The 16,320-nt window shown below is 36.7% G+C and overlaps 1 protein-coding gene across 1 annotated transcript in view; it reads left to right on the top strand.

The window, feature by feature from the left end:
- CELF2 (CUGBP Elav-like family member 2) overlaps positions 1 to 16,320 on the top strand; it is a 386,251-nt gene that overhangs the window by 67,637 nt on the left and 302,294 nt on the right. Inside the window, exon 2 of the mRNA XM_074828029.1 lies at positions 2,404 to 2,439. Coding sequence (XP_074684130.1) covers positions 2,404 to 2,439 — 36 coding nt within the window. The remainder of the gene's footprint in view (positions 1 to 2,403; positions 2,440 to 16,320) is intronic.

The following is a 16,320-nucleotide window of genomic DNA, read 5'->3' as shown; positions in this document are numbered from 1 at the left end:
TAGATGTATCAGTCACTCACTGCTCTGCTGAGAAGCTAACTGTGTTTCCAGTCTAACATCCTCCTTTAAACTTAGCTGCTTCTGCTTCTTGATGCTTCCTGCAATACCCACCTGCAATTTGCCTGGTTGTCTCTTTAAGCTGGATGAGAAACTGCTATTTTATAAAATGTTCTCCCATACCCTAAAGCAATAAGGTTTGTGATATTCCGTTATTAGAGTGATAATAGGTAGCTAAAGGCTAGGGAGTCCCTATAGAAGAAGAAAAAGAAACACCCCAGCTTGACCTTTTAGTCCAGGTTCATTCCCAAAAAAAAGCATTTCAATGAAAGGAGATGATGCCTGTGATTAGTGGTGAAAGGGAAAAACTTCTGGACTGTTGGAGCCATTTAGTGATCCAGTTCTTTGATAGGTTACAGAAAATATCATATTAATTCTTTGAGCTGTGCAAGTTATGAGTAGGGCTTGAAAAATAAGGTGGTATGATACCAATAGGCAGGAGTTTAATGAAAATAAAATATCTACGATATATGGGTGTATCAAATTACCCCATAGAAACCAAGTCTGTATTGCTCCACTCTAATTTCATTTTCTTTCCTCTTGCTCCTGGCTCTCACCTTTGATGTCATTTATATCATGGATGTTGTTGATTACAGGCACCTGCTAAATACATACCTGTCTGCTTCTGCTGGGGTGGGAACTGCTCTTCTGAGAGGGCTTAAGCATCTGCTGGTCTGTAGCTGAATGGTGTGTGCAAGAAAAGGGTGTGAGCCCTCTTTTTATTTCTTTGCTTATTCTTCTTTGCAACCACTGAACACAGTTGTGCTCTGTGCCTTCTGAAGCAAAACACTGGGCAGTTTAAATCAACATTCTGTGACCAGCAAACTGCATAGCTTGAAGATAGACTCAATGAAAATGCAAAGCCATGCATGTTCAGAGTGACCATTTTATTTTCTCTGACACTGTAATGAGTTTACAACTGCCAGTGTAACCATTAAGCAAAAAGCCTGGGTGTCACTGTGGGACACTGAATAAAAAAAAAAAAAAAAGGAATAAATAAAAAAACAAGACCCCTGTACCTGCTCATAGTTCCCATAGTACCAAAAAGCATGGGGGTCTAGAACTAAAGAAGAGCTCTGAATTTGTGCTTTTACTATAATAACTCTGTAGTTGCCCCATCAAAAAAAAAAGGGGGGGGGCTTCAGAACATGGTAAAGCTCTACAAGAGCCTTCAAAAATATATTGGTTCCATACTTACAGATCACTAGATCCATGGTTTTGGGATGATTTTGAGACCCACCTTCCCCCCCCCCCCCCCAAAAAAAAACCCAAAATTTTTTTTTTTTTTTTCATCCTGTATGTAAAAGTGGATGGAAGGATTTTCTGTTCCTCTGCTGAAAACAAGGAGAAGACAGTATTATGTTGAGAATTGTCCCATACCATAACTTCAAAGCTACAGATGTGAAATTTTGCAATTTGGATCTGAACAGAAGCAAATAGGGCATGAACTAACCAGGCATCTTTCATGCAGCAAACTTAAACATAGGACAGAGAATTCATAACTGGACAATCAAAGTGTGAAATGAGATGGACCTCTGGTCAAGTGTAGGAGAACAAACCCCTTTATGCTTCCTTGTGGTGTTTTTTAAGGTCTTATACATGGGAGAGAAAGGAGAATGGAGATATTCAACTGTTTTCCTGATCTTTGGATAAGTTCTAAGCCAACATGCTTTGGAGAGGAGCATACAGTGGTGGTAGATCAGGGATGTATTTTAAGGATTGTGTACATAGGTAATGATAATGTCTTTAATTGTGCTTTAATGTGACATACCAGCCACATTAGCCTACTTTCACTATCTCACACTCAGTTTCCCTCAAACAAATTGCAAACTCACAAAACAGACTCAAACAAGTAAATTGGATCAAAAATCACATATTTGGAAAATATCTATTTCCTAAAACCCAATATAAGAAGCTTTAACATTAACATGGTGGTTTTTTGAGTGCATGACATGCTTATAAATCTGTCTAATATCTTGCTTTTGCTGCAGTACTAAAAAAAGGGAACTTTTTCCACTGGAAAATTGGCCCACTGCTACGTTTTGGCTATGTAGGATCATACAGTGCTGGCATTTGAAATAGTGATAATTTTGTGCCTAAAAAATGAGTAATTGAACCATTGAGAACTTTATTCTGATGAAATCCTTAGATCACACTCCATCATCTGTTTTTCACATTCTTGTGTATATGATCATGTGGACGTCGCATCTGCAAATGACGCATTTGCATATAAAGCTCTGAGTGTGTGTCTGCACTCCTATAAAATATAAGCAATATAAAGGCGTCTTTAAAATTTTATAGCTTCTTTAAACACAAGCTAATTTTTCCTCACTTTGTGTCTTTCAGAGAGACTGCCACAGAGTTATCTGGAACATTACCAAGGTAAGCAAGTTGCTCTAAACTGCATCTGTGTATCGGTGTCTGGAAGATGATGAAAGAAGCATGACCTTTTGAGCCAGAACATGATCCTTTTCCTAAGGAAAACTGCTGGGATACTGAGAACAGGGGGGTGCAGAGAGGAGAACACACACTGCATGCCACAGACAGACAAATGACTGTGAAATACTGGTGCAGCCAAAACCACACAGCTTAAAGCAACATGTTGATGTTGCTTTGAGGCTTAGCACAGTTGTGCACCTGATGAGAAAAACCCCAGATGTGGCTTTCTTCCAGCTGTGCAATTACACCCATTGCAGGTGGTTTGGCTTTTGCTTTAAATTTCACCTGAGGGATGAGGGGAAGGAAACTTGGAGGTAGGAGGAAAAAACACTATGATCTTAAGGTATTTTCAATTGGAAAACAGGAAAGCAGCTTAAACCAAATTGTTCTATGCTGAAAAAGCTTTTCATAAAATAATAGAACTAGACAAGACTCCCAGGCTGCAATAAAGGCTTTTGAAGAGAGACCTGCCTACATATTGTCAGAGGACGCAATAAAATGCCGTAATCATGCAGCTAGAGAAAAGGGTGGAGAGAAAAGAGAAAAAAAAAATCTGATGTGGTAACCTGTCACTTAGCAGAGATGCCTGGTGAGCAAAAAAAATGGTGCTCTCAGTCCTCGTGCATCTTCTGCCACCAGTTTTTTTCTCTGAGGTGCAGGGGGTTTTAATGGGGTCATGGTTTTGGGAGGTTTTGTTATCCTCTGATTAATACCAGTGTTGTAGTTCATACAATATATAATGTAAAAAAGAGTATTTCTTCAAGAAATTCAGTTTTCTTTAAGCACGGTAATACATACAAGTTATTTCTGCTTCTAAGGGAGAGAAAAATGTCTGCCTTTATGGTGTTATGGTGTATATTAGGTGGCTTATCTGTATTGATAAACTGTAAAAATGTAGATTTTCATTGTATGTGATGGTTTTTCCCCCTCTAACATATTACTTTGTTCTATAGGTACAAACTTGCATGATTTATATCAGTTGTTCATTTATTAGATACCTTTCGTTTTATGACTTATTATCACTTGATATCCTCAGTTCTGTAAGCAAATACACTGGTGAAATTTTACAAAGTTCTTGAAGTGCTGACCAATGATCAGGACTGCCTGACACGTCAAAGATTTTATTCATCTTCATCACAAAAGAATTACTTTTTTTTTTTTTTAAATGTATGAAGAAGAGTAAAACAGAGCAGCTGTCTCCTTGATTAGAAATGTCAATAACAATGCTTAGCTGTATCTTTTACTGGTTTTAGTGTTAAAATATTTCCAGTTTGACTGCATGCCCCAATTGGTTAGGTTTTATATGACTAATACACTGGAAACACGAAGTTCTTGTACTGCAGAAATGAATTTCACTTTAAATTAAAGTTAAAATGGGAGATATAGTTGCTTGAATAAACATCCGGTTTCATACTTGCCATTAATGATTGCCTAAATGTGCTTTTTGAATTATTACCATAAGGCTTTAATTTCAACTGTGGCAAGATGTCGCAAGTAAAAATCAGATTATACAAGCAATGTGCACGAGGCATTGTAATTGTGTTATAAATATTAAAACCAATGATCTTGTCTTGATTTAAAACAAATGTTTACAGCTGTGCGCAGGTTGGTTAGTCCTCCAGCCTTCTCCGGGATTCACCTGCTCCTGCATTTCTCTAAACAAGCAGTTCCTTTGGGTTTTTAATCTTATGTTGTGATGTATTAATCTAATATTTTTTGTTCTTCTTTCAAACTTCAAGTGAACCCTTTTGCTATTATTAATTCATAACAGTGAAACAGTCTAATTTCACCACCAACACCACATCTTCTTTCACCTTTAGCCTGCAACTACTTTATAGCATTTAAAATTTTAGGTGTTGAACTCTGAAATGATAAAACTAATAACTGCTTTCCCATAGTCACTGTGCTTGTTGTATTTTGTCCTATAGGGCAGAAAAAAACCTCTGCAATGCTAGAAATCTAACTCTCATCTGTGCAGGCAAACATGATGCCTTTTTTCAGGGCAATAATGACTTGTGGATATATTTGTGTCCAAGACTGACCAAATCCTTCTCAAACATTCATAAACTTGGTGGAGGGGTGTTCACTGCAAGCAGTGTAAGTGTGAGCAGATGTGTCTGTAATCAGAATATTTTGTCTGTAATCAGAATATTAGGCACTGGTAACACTAATTTTTTGTTGCCATTTAAAAAAAAAAAAGATGAAAAATTTTCTCAAAATGCCCTTCTGAATTTTACATAGTTGAATTCAAGAAGAGAACTTAGGGATTTGTTCCCAGAAAGCCCTGTAAATAGAAGATACAGAAGAGAATAGTTTTGAATATTTTCAGTTCTTCTATAGTAATCAAGGGAGGTTATGTATGTGGATTTTAAAAAACACAAATATAACAAAGTGTCTTGGTAAATGGTGACTTTTTAATATAGTAATTTTCCATGAAATACTGCTGATTTTTCTCTAATTATTATATTTAAGAGGAAGAAGGAATTACCTTACTTCTTGTTACTGAAGAATGTGTATCATTGATAGGTAAAAGTAGAAAAATCTGAGTTGGTGGGCATCATTTAGAAGGAAAGATAATAGATTAACTTTGTCTGTGGAAAGATACAAAAATATTCAGCACAGTTATATTATGTCAGTTCTAATTTACCAGTTATTTCTGATGATTTTGGGAAGCTCAGGCTAGAGAAGGAATTGAAAATTTAAACTTAAAATATGGTAAAGAAGCTTTACAATTTTTATATTAAATGACATTATTATATCTATGAATGTATATTGTGGGGTTTTTTTTGAAGAAAGGCTCTCTGTGTGTAACAGCGCATCAAAGGACGGATCTTCACAAGGAAAACTTTATTATAATATTAAGTTGTTCATTGCATGACCTATTTAGAGTACTCGGATACTTCTTGTTGTAGACTACATAATTAAATTTTAAATGGAACATGATAAAGAAATTATAGTGGTGATCTCTAGAGATTTGAATACCCTATTTGGATCTTTACAAGAGTGTAGCGAAGGCATACTTTAAAATTTAATAAAGGTCTGGCCTATTTTTTTTTCCTTTTAGATGTTCTATAGCTGCTACAGCAATCCTATTTCAAACTGTGTTTGCTCTCCACATCACATAGATGGTACCTGCAATAACAGACCAAACTAAAAGTATTAGAAGAAATATAGCTTAACTTGAGAAATCCACCATTTAAACTTGATACAGAACAACTAATGAATGAAGATAAGCTCCTAAAATCTTGTGGTACCGAAGCTTGTAACCGTCCTTTCATAGACCAGCATCCAAGCTAAGCAGTGGAGGGGAGCAGTAAATTAGCGAGGTGGAGTGCTCGAGCACAGTGCAAAGCCCTATGGGCACGAGGGAGACGGTGTTTGGCACTTAAATGAGAAAATACTCAGCTTCAATATCAAAGGAATGATTTCAGTCTCTAGCCACTTCTGTTTGTTTCTGTGAAAGTTACTTTATATTTGAAGAAGAACAAATATTTTAAATATAGACTAACCGCATGGATTATTTATTTGCTTAATACTAGGTTAGTAATGATAATAGAAGTAAAATCTGGGCTACTTTTACACTTTTATGAGGTGGCTCAATTTTACATTTCACTCAGGAATGGTGGGGAATAAAGTTTAAGTGGTCACTTCCTCCTCTAAGCTGTTCTTATTTACTGTTAAAAAAAAAAAAAATCATGAGAAAAATTTGCATAGGTATTTTTCATAGGAAAAAAGATCTCTGCAGCCCTGCTTAAATCTTGAACATAACTCAGGAGAAGCTGTATTTTGAGGTAAAGGCCATCTTAAAACTGTCATTTAGAAATCTTTTCAGAAAGGTAGGATGAAATCTACAATCGAATATAATGGCATGGATACATTGATGTGAAAACAACCAAGTATGTTCAAAATGGAAATTTAAATCTTTAGCTTGTCTTAGAATTGTAATAATTTGCAAACTTTATATATTTTAAGCCAGTGGTCTGGAGTAGGGTACAAATTTTAAGCCCTCTTGAGTTGGGGCTTTATTCTTCATCTTTCCATAAATTTCTTTAATAATGTCTAAGTTGCATTTACTGTAGAGACTTATGTTCTTACGTGTCTACAGCATTTTGAAAATAGAATTTAAGTACTGAAGTCACTTTGGTACTTTTGAAAAATGTTAACCTGCAACTTCACCATTATTTAAATCTAATGCAACTAAGCATTTATCTAAAGGGAAAAGAAGAATTGACAACCCACCATATGACAAGCAAAATGAAATCTCTTGATCACTAACTGTCAGCAGTCTTTCTAATACCATTGTGTTAGGGAATGATATGTCTTCGAAGGAGCTAAGTACACAAGGTTTTGAATCATTTCTGTCTTGACAGCCTAACCCAAGTAACTACTTGTAAGTGCTTGAATTATAAAATCTATGTGGCTCTGTAGAGTGAGTTAATAAAACACCTATGAGCATTTTAATTACTATAAAATGAACAGGATTATTTCCTGACAGTAACAGGGGCATGGACTAAAGACCTACTTGACATCTCAATTGCTGTCTTCCCTGGTTTTGCATGGACGGTGGGAGCTGGGGTTAGCTTCTGTGTTTCCTTTTCTGATTCTTTTTCAGTTGAGGTCTTCTGCCAAGCAATTTCTCTCACTCTGAGAACACCAGGTTATACCTTTCACCCCTCATGTTTCATATACTGTGGATGTCACCAGTGCTGCTTTGCCAGTCATGTCAGGCTTGAACACCCATCCACCATACATGTGTGTCTGCCTATCTACAACAGAATTTTCCTTACCTATATATATACTGAAGTTTAATTCTCCCTTAAATAAAGCAGGGATTTGGCATAGTCCATTTGTGACCCTCTCTCCTAATGGAGAAGTTCTGTTTTCCAACTCCAAATCCCTTCTCAAAAACTCACTTTCATTTAGAGGTATATAAATAATAGGTCAAGAAAATGTTGTTCATCCCAGGTGGCAGGCAGTGGTAGCTGATAACATTAAAATCTCTTGAATGTCAAACTATATGCAGCTAACCAGAGTTAGTCTTTGGAAATGATATCATCGTGTATCTTTTCTGAAACCACATCATTAAAAAGAAAAGAAAAAGATTCCAGCCCTCGATATTTAAATGTTCTCAATTCAACTGTCTTAAAGAGCAGGTTTTCCATAATTTGGATGCCTGCTATTTTCTGAGGAAAGTCATTATTTTACATTGAGACTTGAATTTAACTAATCACTACCTTAAAAATCTTAAGTTTGACCTTTCTCTATGCCTCAGATGCTTATTTCTAAATACTGTTTTCTTTCATCTAACCCTTGAGATGTTTTTCTGTACTGCAAGCAGGTCTGCCTATTACCCATTGTATGTGCTGTGTAGGAATACCCTGATGTTTTTTGGTCTTTCTGAGGTACTGTAATATAAATTACAGTAATTATTTGCGATAGTAAAAAGTTTGCTGTTATTGTAAGTGAATCTGGGGTTTTTTAGAAAATAATACACAAGTTGTCTCTCCACTATTCTGATTTTTATTTTTTCGAAGTAAAGATTCAATATCATTAAAATGTGACATGGAGTTATTTCTTCTAGTAGCTGTTGGCAATTTTTTGTTGTTTTACATCCATTTTGAAATATGCTTTTTACAGCTAATGTTAATCTTAAAACACACTTATGTGCAATCTGATCCCTTTCTGAAGAGATATTTTTAAAATCTTAAGAGGAGTCTAAGGAGCATAGAGGTGATTATCCATATGTGCTTACTGATGACTTGCATTCAAAAATTACTAAGATACCAATAGCAGGATTCACATTGCCTAAATTTAGCTATCACAAAAGTCCTCAGTCTAAAGAACCAGGGGAGAAATGAAGAGAAATAGGTGCCTCATCTCAGGACAGGGTGAATAACCTTGGGGAGTTGTTTTCTTTCTCCATTGCCTGAAAGTGGAGCCTGAGGGAAAAATGTAGACTAGATGTTTCACCTGATGATAGCTTTAATTTAAGGTGAATCTTAGCAACCTGAGTTTTATAAGTGTTAAAGTTCCAAGTGATGTAAGCCAATGCCTACTGGAGTTTTGAGGACATTGGCATGCTTAACCTCAAAAAAACTTTCGATATTTGGTACTTAAGTCCTAAATATAGACCCTGGGAAGGAGGGGGAAAGTCAGACAAAAATGATTGTTGGACTTGATAAGACTCTGACCCAGAAGGCAGTAGCTCTTCTCACAGTGCAGAGTCCTCAGAAATCACGGCTCACAGTCTCGAAATGGTTTCTAATTATATGTAGCCTTTGAATCTTAAAATGAGTGCAAGAGATTTTACTCAGTGACCTGGGTTTTGAACCCACAACAATTTTTCACCAGCAATTGTTAGCATCTCTCACAAACACTAATGAATTTGACAGCAGACCTTTATCTTAAAAGTCTGGTAGGGCTTTTATTTATATTCCCTATTGCAAAGCTCTAAAACTAGATACATATTCCCTTCTTTTTTTTTTTTTTCTGTTATTCACCTTTACCAGACTTCCAAGCATCTTTTTAACTCATCTTACAAAGCACTGCCATCCAAACGTGCCCAATGAGGATAATGCGCAGCAGAAATTAAAGGACTCGGATCTCTTCATTTCCATTCCTGAAGGTGAATTCCAAGATCGTGATTATTTTTATTTATACAGTGCCTAAAGAGTGCTAAATACTTTATGGAACAAATAAAAGACCTCTTGTAAAAAGCACGCATTCCTATAATCTAATTTTAGTCTCAAATCAGGCAGTATGAATGCTAAGCAGCAGGGCTTGAAGAAAAATGGAAAGTATATGAGGGCTACACTAATAAGATGGAGCAGTTATTTAGGTTCATTATCTGTTCCACTTAATAATGCTGAAATATCTGACTGGTTTAAGTTAAATTTACATTGGTCTGCGGAGAACATTTGACTGACACAGGAATGGTATTTCTTGGGTTTGCACAAAATATGAGCCTTTGAACAGCAGTTTGAATTAAGATAGAGAAAGGGACCATTACAATTGGATTTTGAGAGGCCATTCCATTATGAGAAACAGCAAAGGAAACCAATTTAAAATACAAAGCCTTTTTTCCTCTCCTTGCTTTATTTCCCAGCTCTGTTGAAGTATTTGTGCTCCAAGTCGGTAATTTGTGTGTATCCTCTGCTTAAGTGTTTTTTTTTTTTAACACTTAAGATCATCAGAACAACATTATTTAGAAAGTCAGTAGAAAGGATGAAACTTGGAATAACTTCAGATGTAAATATGCATTTGGGGGGTAAAAAAAGGTGTATACACATCAGCTTCTGGAGAAGCAGACCAGCAACTGAAGTCAAGGAGAGTTTTGTTAACATGGCAGAGTTGAGAAACTTTCCCTTAGTACCTTTGCTACAGCATAGGTAAGGCACGTATCATATATTATGGTATATGCATTATTATATAATGTATATTAAATTATATTATATCATTATATGTTTTATAAATGGTTAGAAATGAACTGCTGATATACAGGATTTTTTGTGGATCATCTTTACTATTGGTCCCAGAAAAGCAGTACTAACATACTTGGATGGGACAGTGTCAGGAAACCCACACCAATACCCCTAGGACAGCAGAGACTCTAGTGTAGTGCTCTCTTCAATGTTCTTTGCCTTCTGAGCATAGCTTTTATTTATGAAATAATAGCTATTGTAACACTTACAAGAATTGCAACTTTTTGAACGATTCCAAAAGATTTGCTATGAATTACAAGCAAATCTTAGACAATTCGTGGTAAATTATTTAGAGAAGTTTAAAAAAAAAAAAAAAAAAAACAACAACAAAAAAAAAAACAAGAACCTAGCACATTCCCCAGTGTTCAAGGTTAACAGTTTATACTTCATCTACATTATATTAAAAACATTTTTACTGGAGTCCATAAATGTTGCACATTTTTAAAAGGCAATGATCACAGTGGGACTAGATACGTTACATAAAGCCAGACACAAGACCTGCAAGCAGTAATTGGTGACTGTTTTTTATTTTTTGAGGGTGCTGACTTCAGATTCCTCCTGTGAGATGATGCAAATATTCCCATCTGTGCCCTGCCATTAGAAGCAGGCAGCCCCTAAAGCTTTTCTGTGGTCAGCAGAAGACGACTGTGAGCCCCAAACTCATGTGTCTGGAGCAGTGGTGGTGCTGTAACTCTCTTTGGAGCCACTGAGGACCTACCCCACTTTCTGTGTACGTTCTCCCAGTGTTTTGCAAGTTTGCAAGTTGTACCCTACACAGCACTTCTACAACAGCAAAGTGCCAGCACGGTGCTTCTCTTAGCTGGGCTATAATGGAAAATATTTTTCATTCAGACCCTTGGAATTTTTAGAGCTTTCACACCGTTTTCTGCAGGGAACATTTAAGCCCTGATCAGCAAAGCCATGATGTAGAGTGGATGCAAATCATATCTCATTGCCATAATCTACCCTTAATGAATGTCCATGGAGAAAGGAGGAGGGAAAACAAGATACTAGGCTTCACCTAACATTAAAAAAAAAAAAAAAATAGAGACCTGACTTTCAGCCCTTTCTGATTATTTTGCTTCTGAACTTTTAGATACTAATTTCACAATGGTTCACTTTCTTAATTTTGGAGAATAGTCCTGCTGATATCAAAGTGATTGCACAAGTCAGTCCAATTTTAGCATGAGTATTGCTGTTTACTCATTGCTGTGAAATGAATATCATCTCTGATTTGATCCCAGCTTTGTCACTAAGACTGTAGACAGCTCTACTTGATCAAGAAAGAATATATGCATAGAAATTCTGTTTTGGTAGCACCCTCTTAAAAGATGAACTGAGAATCATGAAGTGGAAGCTTAAAATAAGGGCCTAAATGGCTTCTAATGCTATTTAGATATACAGTTTGGGTTAATCAAAAGTACTGAACAACTGCAGGTGCCACTGACTGGTTCAAATGGCAAATGCACTTTTCTGAACCAGGCTATTAATTCAAGTTCTTAAAGGGTGGCTCTGACATTTAGGAAATCTGCTAGGGCTTGGAGCTGAGGAGCCCATCTTTTAACTAGATGTTCAAAAATTATTTTCTTTATTATGATTTTCTGTTGGGGCTACAGATGCCCCTGCACCAATGTACTTGTGGATGTCAAAGAAATTGTGGCTGTCTCAGTTGCTGGTAGCTTTCATTCCAGGATCGTATGGTGAAGTAAGCAGAAGTTCCTGCAACTATAAAGTTTTATTTAACAAAAATGAAATATTATTATTCATGTCATGAGTAATTGAATCCCCAGATGTTCTCATTCTGTATCGATGGCTGGGGACAGTATGACTCTAGATAGACTGTGACAACATGAATTGATTTATTTCTCTTTTTTCTTTTTTCTTTTTTTTTTTTTTTTATTTTAAACCTGCAAAGTGACTGTGGGCTTTTTGGGTTTTTTTTTTTAGCTGATTGCTTGGAGTTGACATTACAGGATGTGCAGCTGTAAAAAAGACCTTCTCATTTTCACTGAGAGTAAATAAAATAAAATATTGCAGAAATAGCATTGCTTTTCCCTGGTCCTGCCCCTGCAGAAATAAATAGAGATAACTTGGATAAAGCAATTGAATTTGGAAAGGCATTCACAAGAAGAGATGGTTATTGCTAACATTGAATATTCAGAATGTAATAATAAAAGTAATCATGTTACTAAAAAGCCACCTGTTACTTTCTTCAGTTTTTATCTAAAGCATAGAGTTCAGGTTTTTGTTTCTGAATTTATAGGAGAGATGGGAAGTCCAGCTCCTTGAAACCTTATTATATGCAAGATAGTAATTCCTCATTAAAGTTAAGTAGAAAAAGAAACCATGCTCACTAACATTTTTAAAGCTGTTAAAGAGGAATGTTTCCATGAAGGAACAGAAGTAGAAAAACTTGTGCTTGTTAAGGCATGCACACACAGTGCATACAAGCAATAAGCCTGTTTTGCTGAACTGTGGAATTGCACTGAGTAATTTCTCTAATAACAGAATAGATATTGCACCTCTGACCCCAGAGGAACTCTGGGCTCGGTGCAGTAGCCAGCTGTGGCATCAGCAGAAACTTGTGCAACCAAAGCAGAGGATGCGTGCTGAGTGGTGGAAAGACAAGGTAAAAGGTGGCAACAAAAGAAACTCGATATACAACTTGTATATGTTCTGGCTGATTTAAAAATTCAGAAAATGATTAATGATAAAGGTACTTTATTTATTGATTTTCCCCCCATGACCTATTCTTCAGAGGAGCTGCACAATTGTGTCCAGAGCTGTGTGTTTGACAGCTACCTCCTACTTCCAAAGAAAGTATTCAATACACTATGAACTTGCAATAGCAGAAACTTTTAATTGGCATTTCACGTTAGCTTTCTCTTCTAGAAATAATGCAGTGGTGGTGCTTTTTGCCTGTGTTACAGAGAATGCCTGTGGAAATAACAGTTCAGTAGCTGGAGCAGGAAAAAAAACCCCACAGTATCCCCCAGGATAATACTGCACGTGCAGAAATGGGAAAAGAAATCATATAAGAAAAACATTCAGTTAAAGCAGCAACTTATATCTTCTATTTCAAAACTTGCAAGGTGAAAAAGAGTGATGTGGTTTAAAGGGGATATTGATTTGTCTGAGCTATGCGTGAACTCATGCCACAACCCCAGTACTTCTCCAGTCTCTGAACCTCTTAGAATTAATGCAGGGGTTTTAGATTGATTGCTTGAAGTTTTTCTGTAAAAACAGTGAGTCTGATGAATGGCAAGTACTCGAAGTGATTAAAAAATAAATAAATACAAAGTTACTTTAAGGACTGAGAAAAACTTTGCCAGTTCTACTTTCTCATATAGATAGAGCAAGGCAGCAAAAGACTCTACCTCATTTCTTCTTGCCTTCCATTTTATCTTGTGAGTGATTGACTTTCTCCAGCAGCTTCATCAGGTAATGTGGCATAAATGGGAAATAAATTCCCATCATGAATTTGTCTCACAGTGCCAGGGACATAACAGACACTTTTAGATATTCACCCATTTGAAAAAATCAGAGCTTAGGCAGATGTTGAAAATCTGGCAGTCAAGTCTGGCTTGTGAGTCTAATGCAGGTTTTCAAATTTTGATCTTAAGTCAGTGATATTTTATTAACTTGTGGTATGCTGTGGGGCCTTGGTAGTGGGTAGTGTATAATAGGAAACACGTGACAGGAGCTGTTTATCTTTACAGCAGCAAAGGAGTTCTCATTCAGGAGGAAGCCAGTGGTTCATCTCTTCATCTGGTACTATCTAGCAGCTGCTTTGAAAGACAGGCTGGAAAAGTTGAGAAGAGGCAGCTGTGGAAAGAAATATCTGCAGGAAAATCTTCTCAGACGCTACCCAAGCCTCTTTTCACAGAAATAACAAGATGCTTTATACCCTTGTTTTCTATGGTTTTTAGGGCTCTTATAACTGCTGATATTCTACCTTTTCAAGAGATACATATGTCCAGTTTTCTTCTGACTTTCAGTTAGGATGCTTTCTTTGGATGAACCAAAACCATGATTCCTTTTGTAAATTCAATTTTGGATTAACTTTATTCTGTGAGACAAGGCACAGATTTAAAGAATTATGACTAGAGTTCACAAAAACAATAAAGAAAATAAGGATTACCAATAAATAAGGAAAAGCCCCAAATTACTTTTTTTTTTTTTTCTCTGTTTCCCTGTATTCTACATCCATCAAAATTGGTCTCTTCTGACCTTCAAGAGGCTTATAAGATTTGTGGTCTCTATAAATCTTATGGTGAAGCATCAAATCTGATTTTTCTCATATTAAACTGTCCAAAGCAAAAAGACACACAAACCAAAACAAAAGCCCAAAACCTCCACCAAACCCATATTTGATAATATTCTGCCTGCATAAAAACCTCTCAGAGTAACTAGAGACAGTTGCACACGATTTTCCTGCGTCCAGTACTGCCCGCGTAATGCTCGCCAGTGGGCTGCTGCTCTCAGGCATGCGATCCATCAGTCATCTTTTGCTTCTCTCACCATGTTTTTTAGTCTTCGTTACATGCAGAAATTCTCAAAATATGCTTTCCCAAAAAAATCTGCTCCAAACACCAGTCTCTTACTGGTATTTCCTGATTGAAAAACAAAAAAAAAAAAAAAAAAGGGCTTTCATCACATATCCCATATGTGCTTTATGGTGCTGAGACTTGATAACAGGTATGATTTTATAATTAAAAGTTCCCCATGGAAGCATGCAGATGTACTGTGGAAAGATACTTACACTTTGTGCTTTATTTGTAAGAAGGGTATGAACACTTTCTCCTTTTCTTTTTAACAGAAAATAATATTCAATTAAAAAAATAGACTATTGTCTCTTATAAAACTCCTGAGGATATGTCAAGTGGTGGCTGAACTATGTGCATGTTAAAAATGACACTGTGCAATGCATCAGCCTAAAATCTGGAAAAGATACCTGATCATTGATAATATCACTGTCTCCTTTCTTTCAGCTAAACCTGTAGCCTTTTGAATTTGAAGTAAATGATGCAGTTAGGGAAATTCAGCAAGATGTTAGTAAAGGGGGCTGTTGATGGCATGCTCCATACTGGAAAGCTGTCTTCTTATTGAATGCAAATGTGACTTAGATATGTAAATTATATTCAAGATTTCATCAGTAAGTCTTTAATATATCTAGAAACTATCTTAAAGCATTTAAAGAAAATGTTAATTGAAAGTATGGAATAGTGTTAGCAAGCTCTTTCAAAGAAAACTCCAATTCAAGGCATGTAACAAGGAAGCAAGTGCTCTGATCTCCTCAAACAGAACCTCCCATGGTAAAAACCTATAATTGTTTTAAAGTTCTCTGAAAACCTACATCTCTGTTCTCATCTCATCCCACACACTGTGATATTCCTTATGTTCCTCACTCTCCTCTCTCAGAGCTGACTTTCTTTGTAGCCTTCTCCCACTCTCAGCGTGCTGCCTTCTCTCACCTCCTACGCGTGGAGCTGCCTCCTGCTGCCCATACAACAAGCACTTTTCTACACATCCCAGCCCTTTCCTTCCCTTGAGCTCCTCTGTGCTGAATTCCCCACTAAGTCATCAGGATGTCTTGCCCTGCATCAAAATCCAGAGGGTGAACTTTGTTTCCAAACTCAGGAAAGCTCGGTAATAAGCCAAGCTGTGAATTTAGATCTTCTGAGAGCGATCATCAGATGGAGCAAATGACTGATCTTTACATTTAAAAATAAAACCAAAGATATTTTAAAGAATAAAGAGAGAGTGGTTGAGCTAGACTGCATCCCTGTGGTGCTCATGGAAACGCTTTCACAAGTGGCAGGGCAGTTCTCAGCAACACTGACTTCAGTGGCTCAGCTTCAACCAACCCAGGTCCAATTCATCAACAAAAGCTTGAAATTAGTCCTAAGAGCGAGAAGTCTGGGAACACAGAATCACGAGCATCTCTTGCTGCAGCTCTGGTTTTGATTGTCACTCCTTACCTACTCATTAAGCAGAGGGGTTTTGAAGGTACTTGCTAAGTTACCTTCCTATCTGCAGATGGTCTGCAACAGTGACAGCAGCTGTTCCAAAAGCAAGCATGAAGGGAAGTATTATTGCTGCTTAACTATGTTTACAAATTTGTAACAAGACTACTATTTAAAGTATGTTCTTTTGTGACTGAACGCAATATGTTATCATCTAAATGTTGCTGGATTGACGGAGGGCATCAAAGGGATGTGTCACAGAGATTTTTTCCTGCTTTGGAGTGGTTTCTTCCAGAGCCTGTGTGAATCTCATAGGTTTAGGCAGAGGTTGCATGGATTAATACTATAACCTGTGACTTGTGCTCCCATGACCAGAG

Source organism: Strix aluco, chromosome 5 (assembly GCF_031877795.1).
Source record: "Strix aluco isolate bStrAlu1 chromosome 5, bStrAlu1.hap1, whole genome shotgun sequence".
Taxonomy (NCBI): Eukaryota; Metazoa; Chordata; class Aves; order Strigiformes; family Strigidae; genus Strix; species Strix aluco.
Note: the sequence above shows the minus strand (reverse complement) of the source record. Positions and strands in the feature narration are given on the sequence as shown.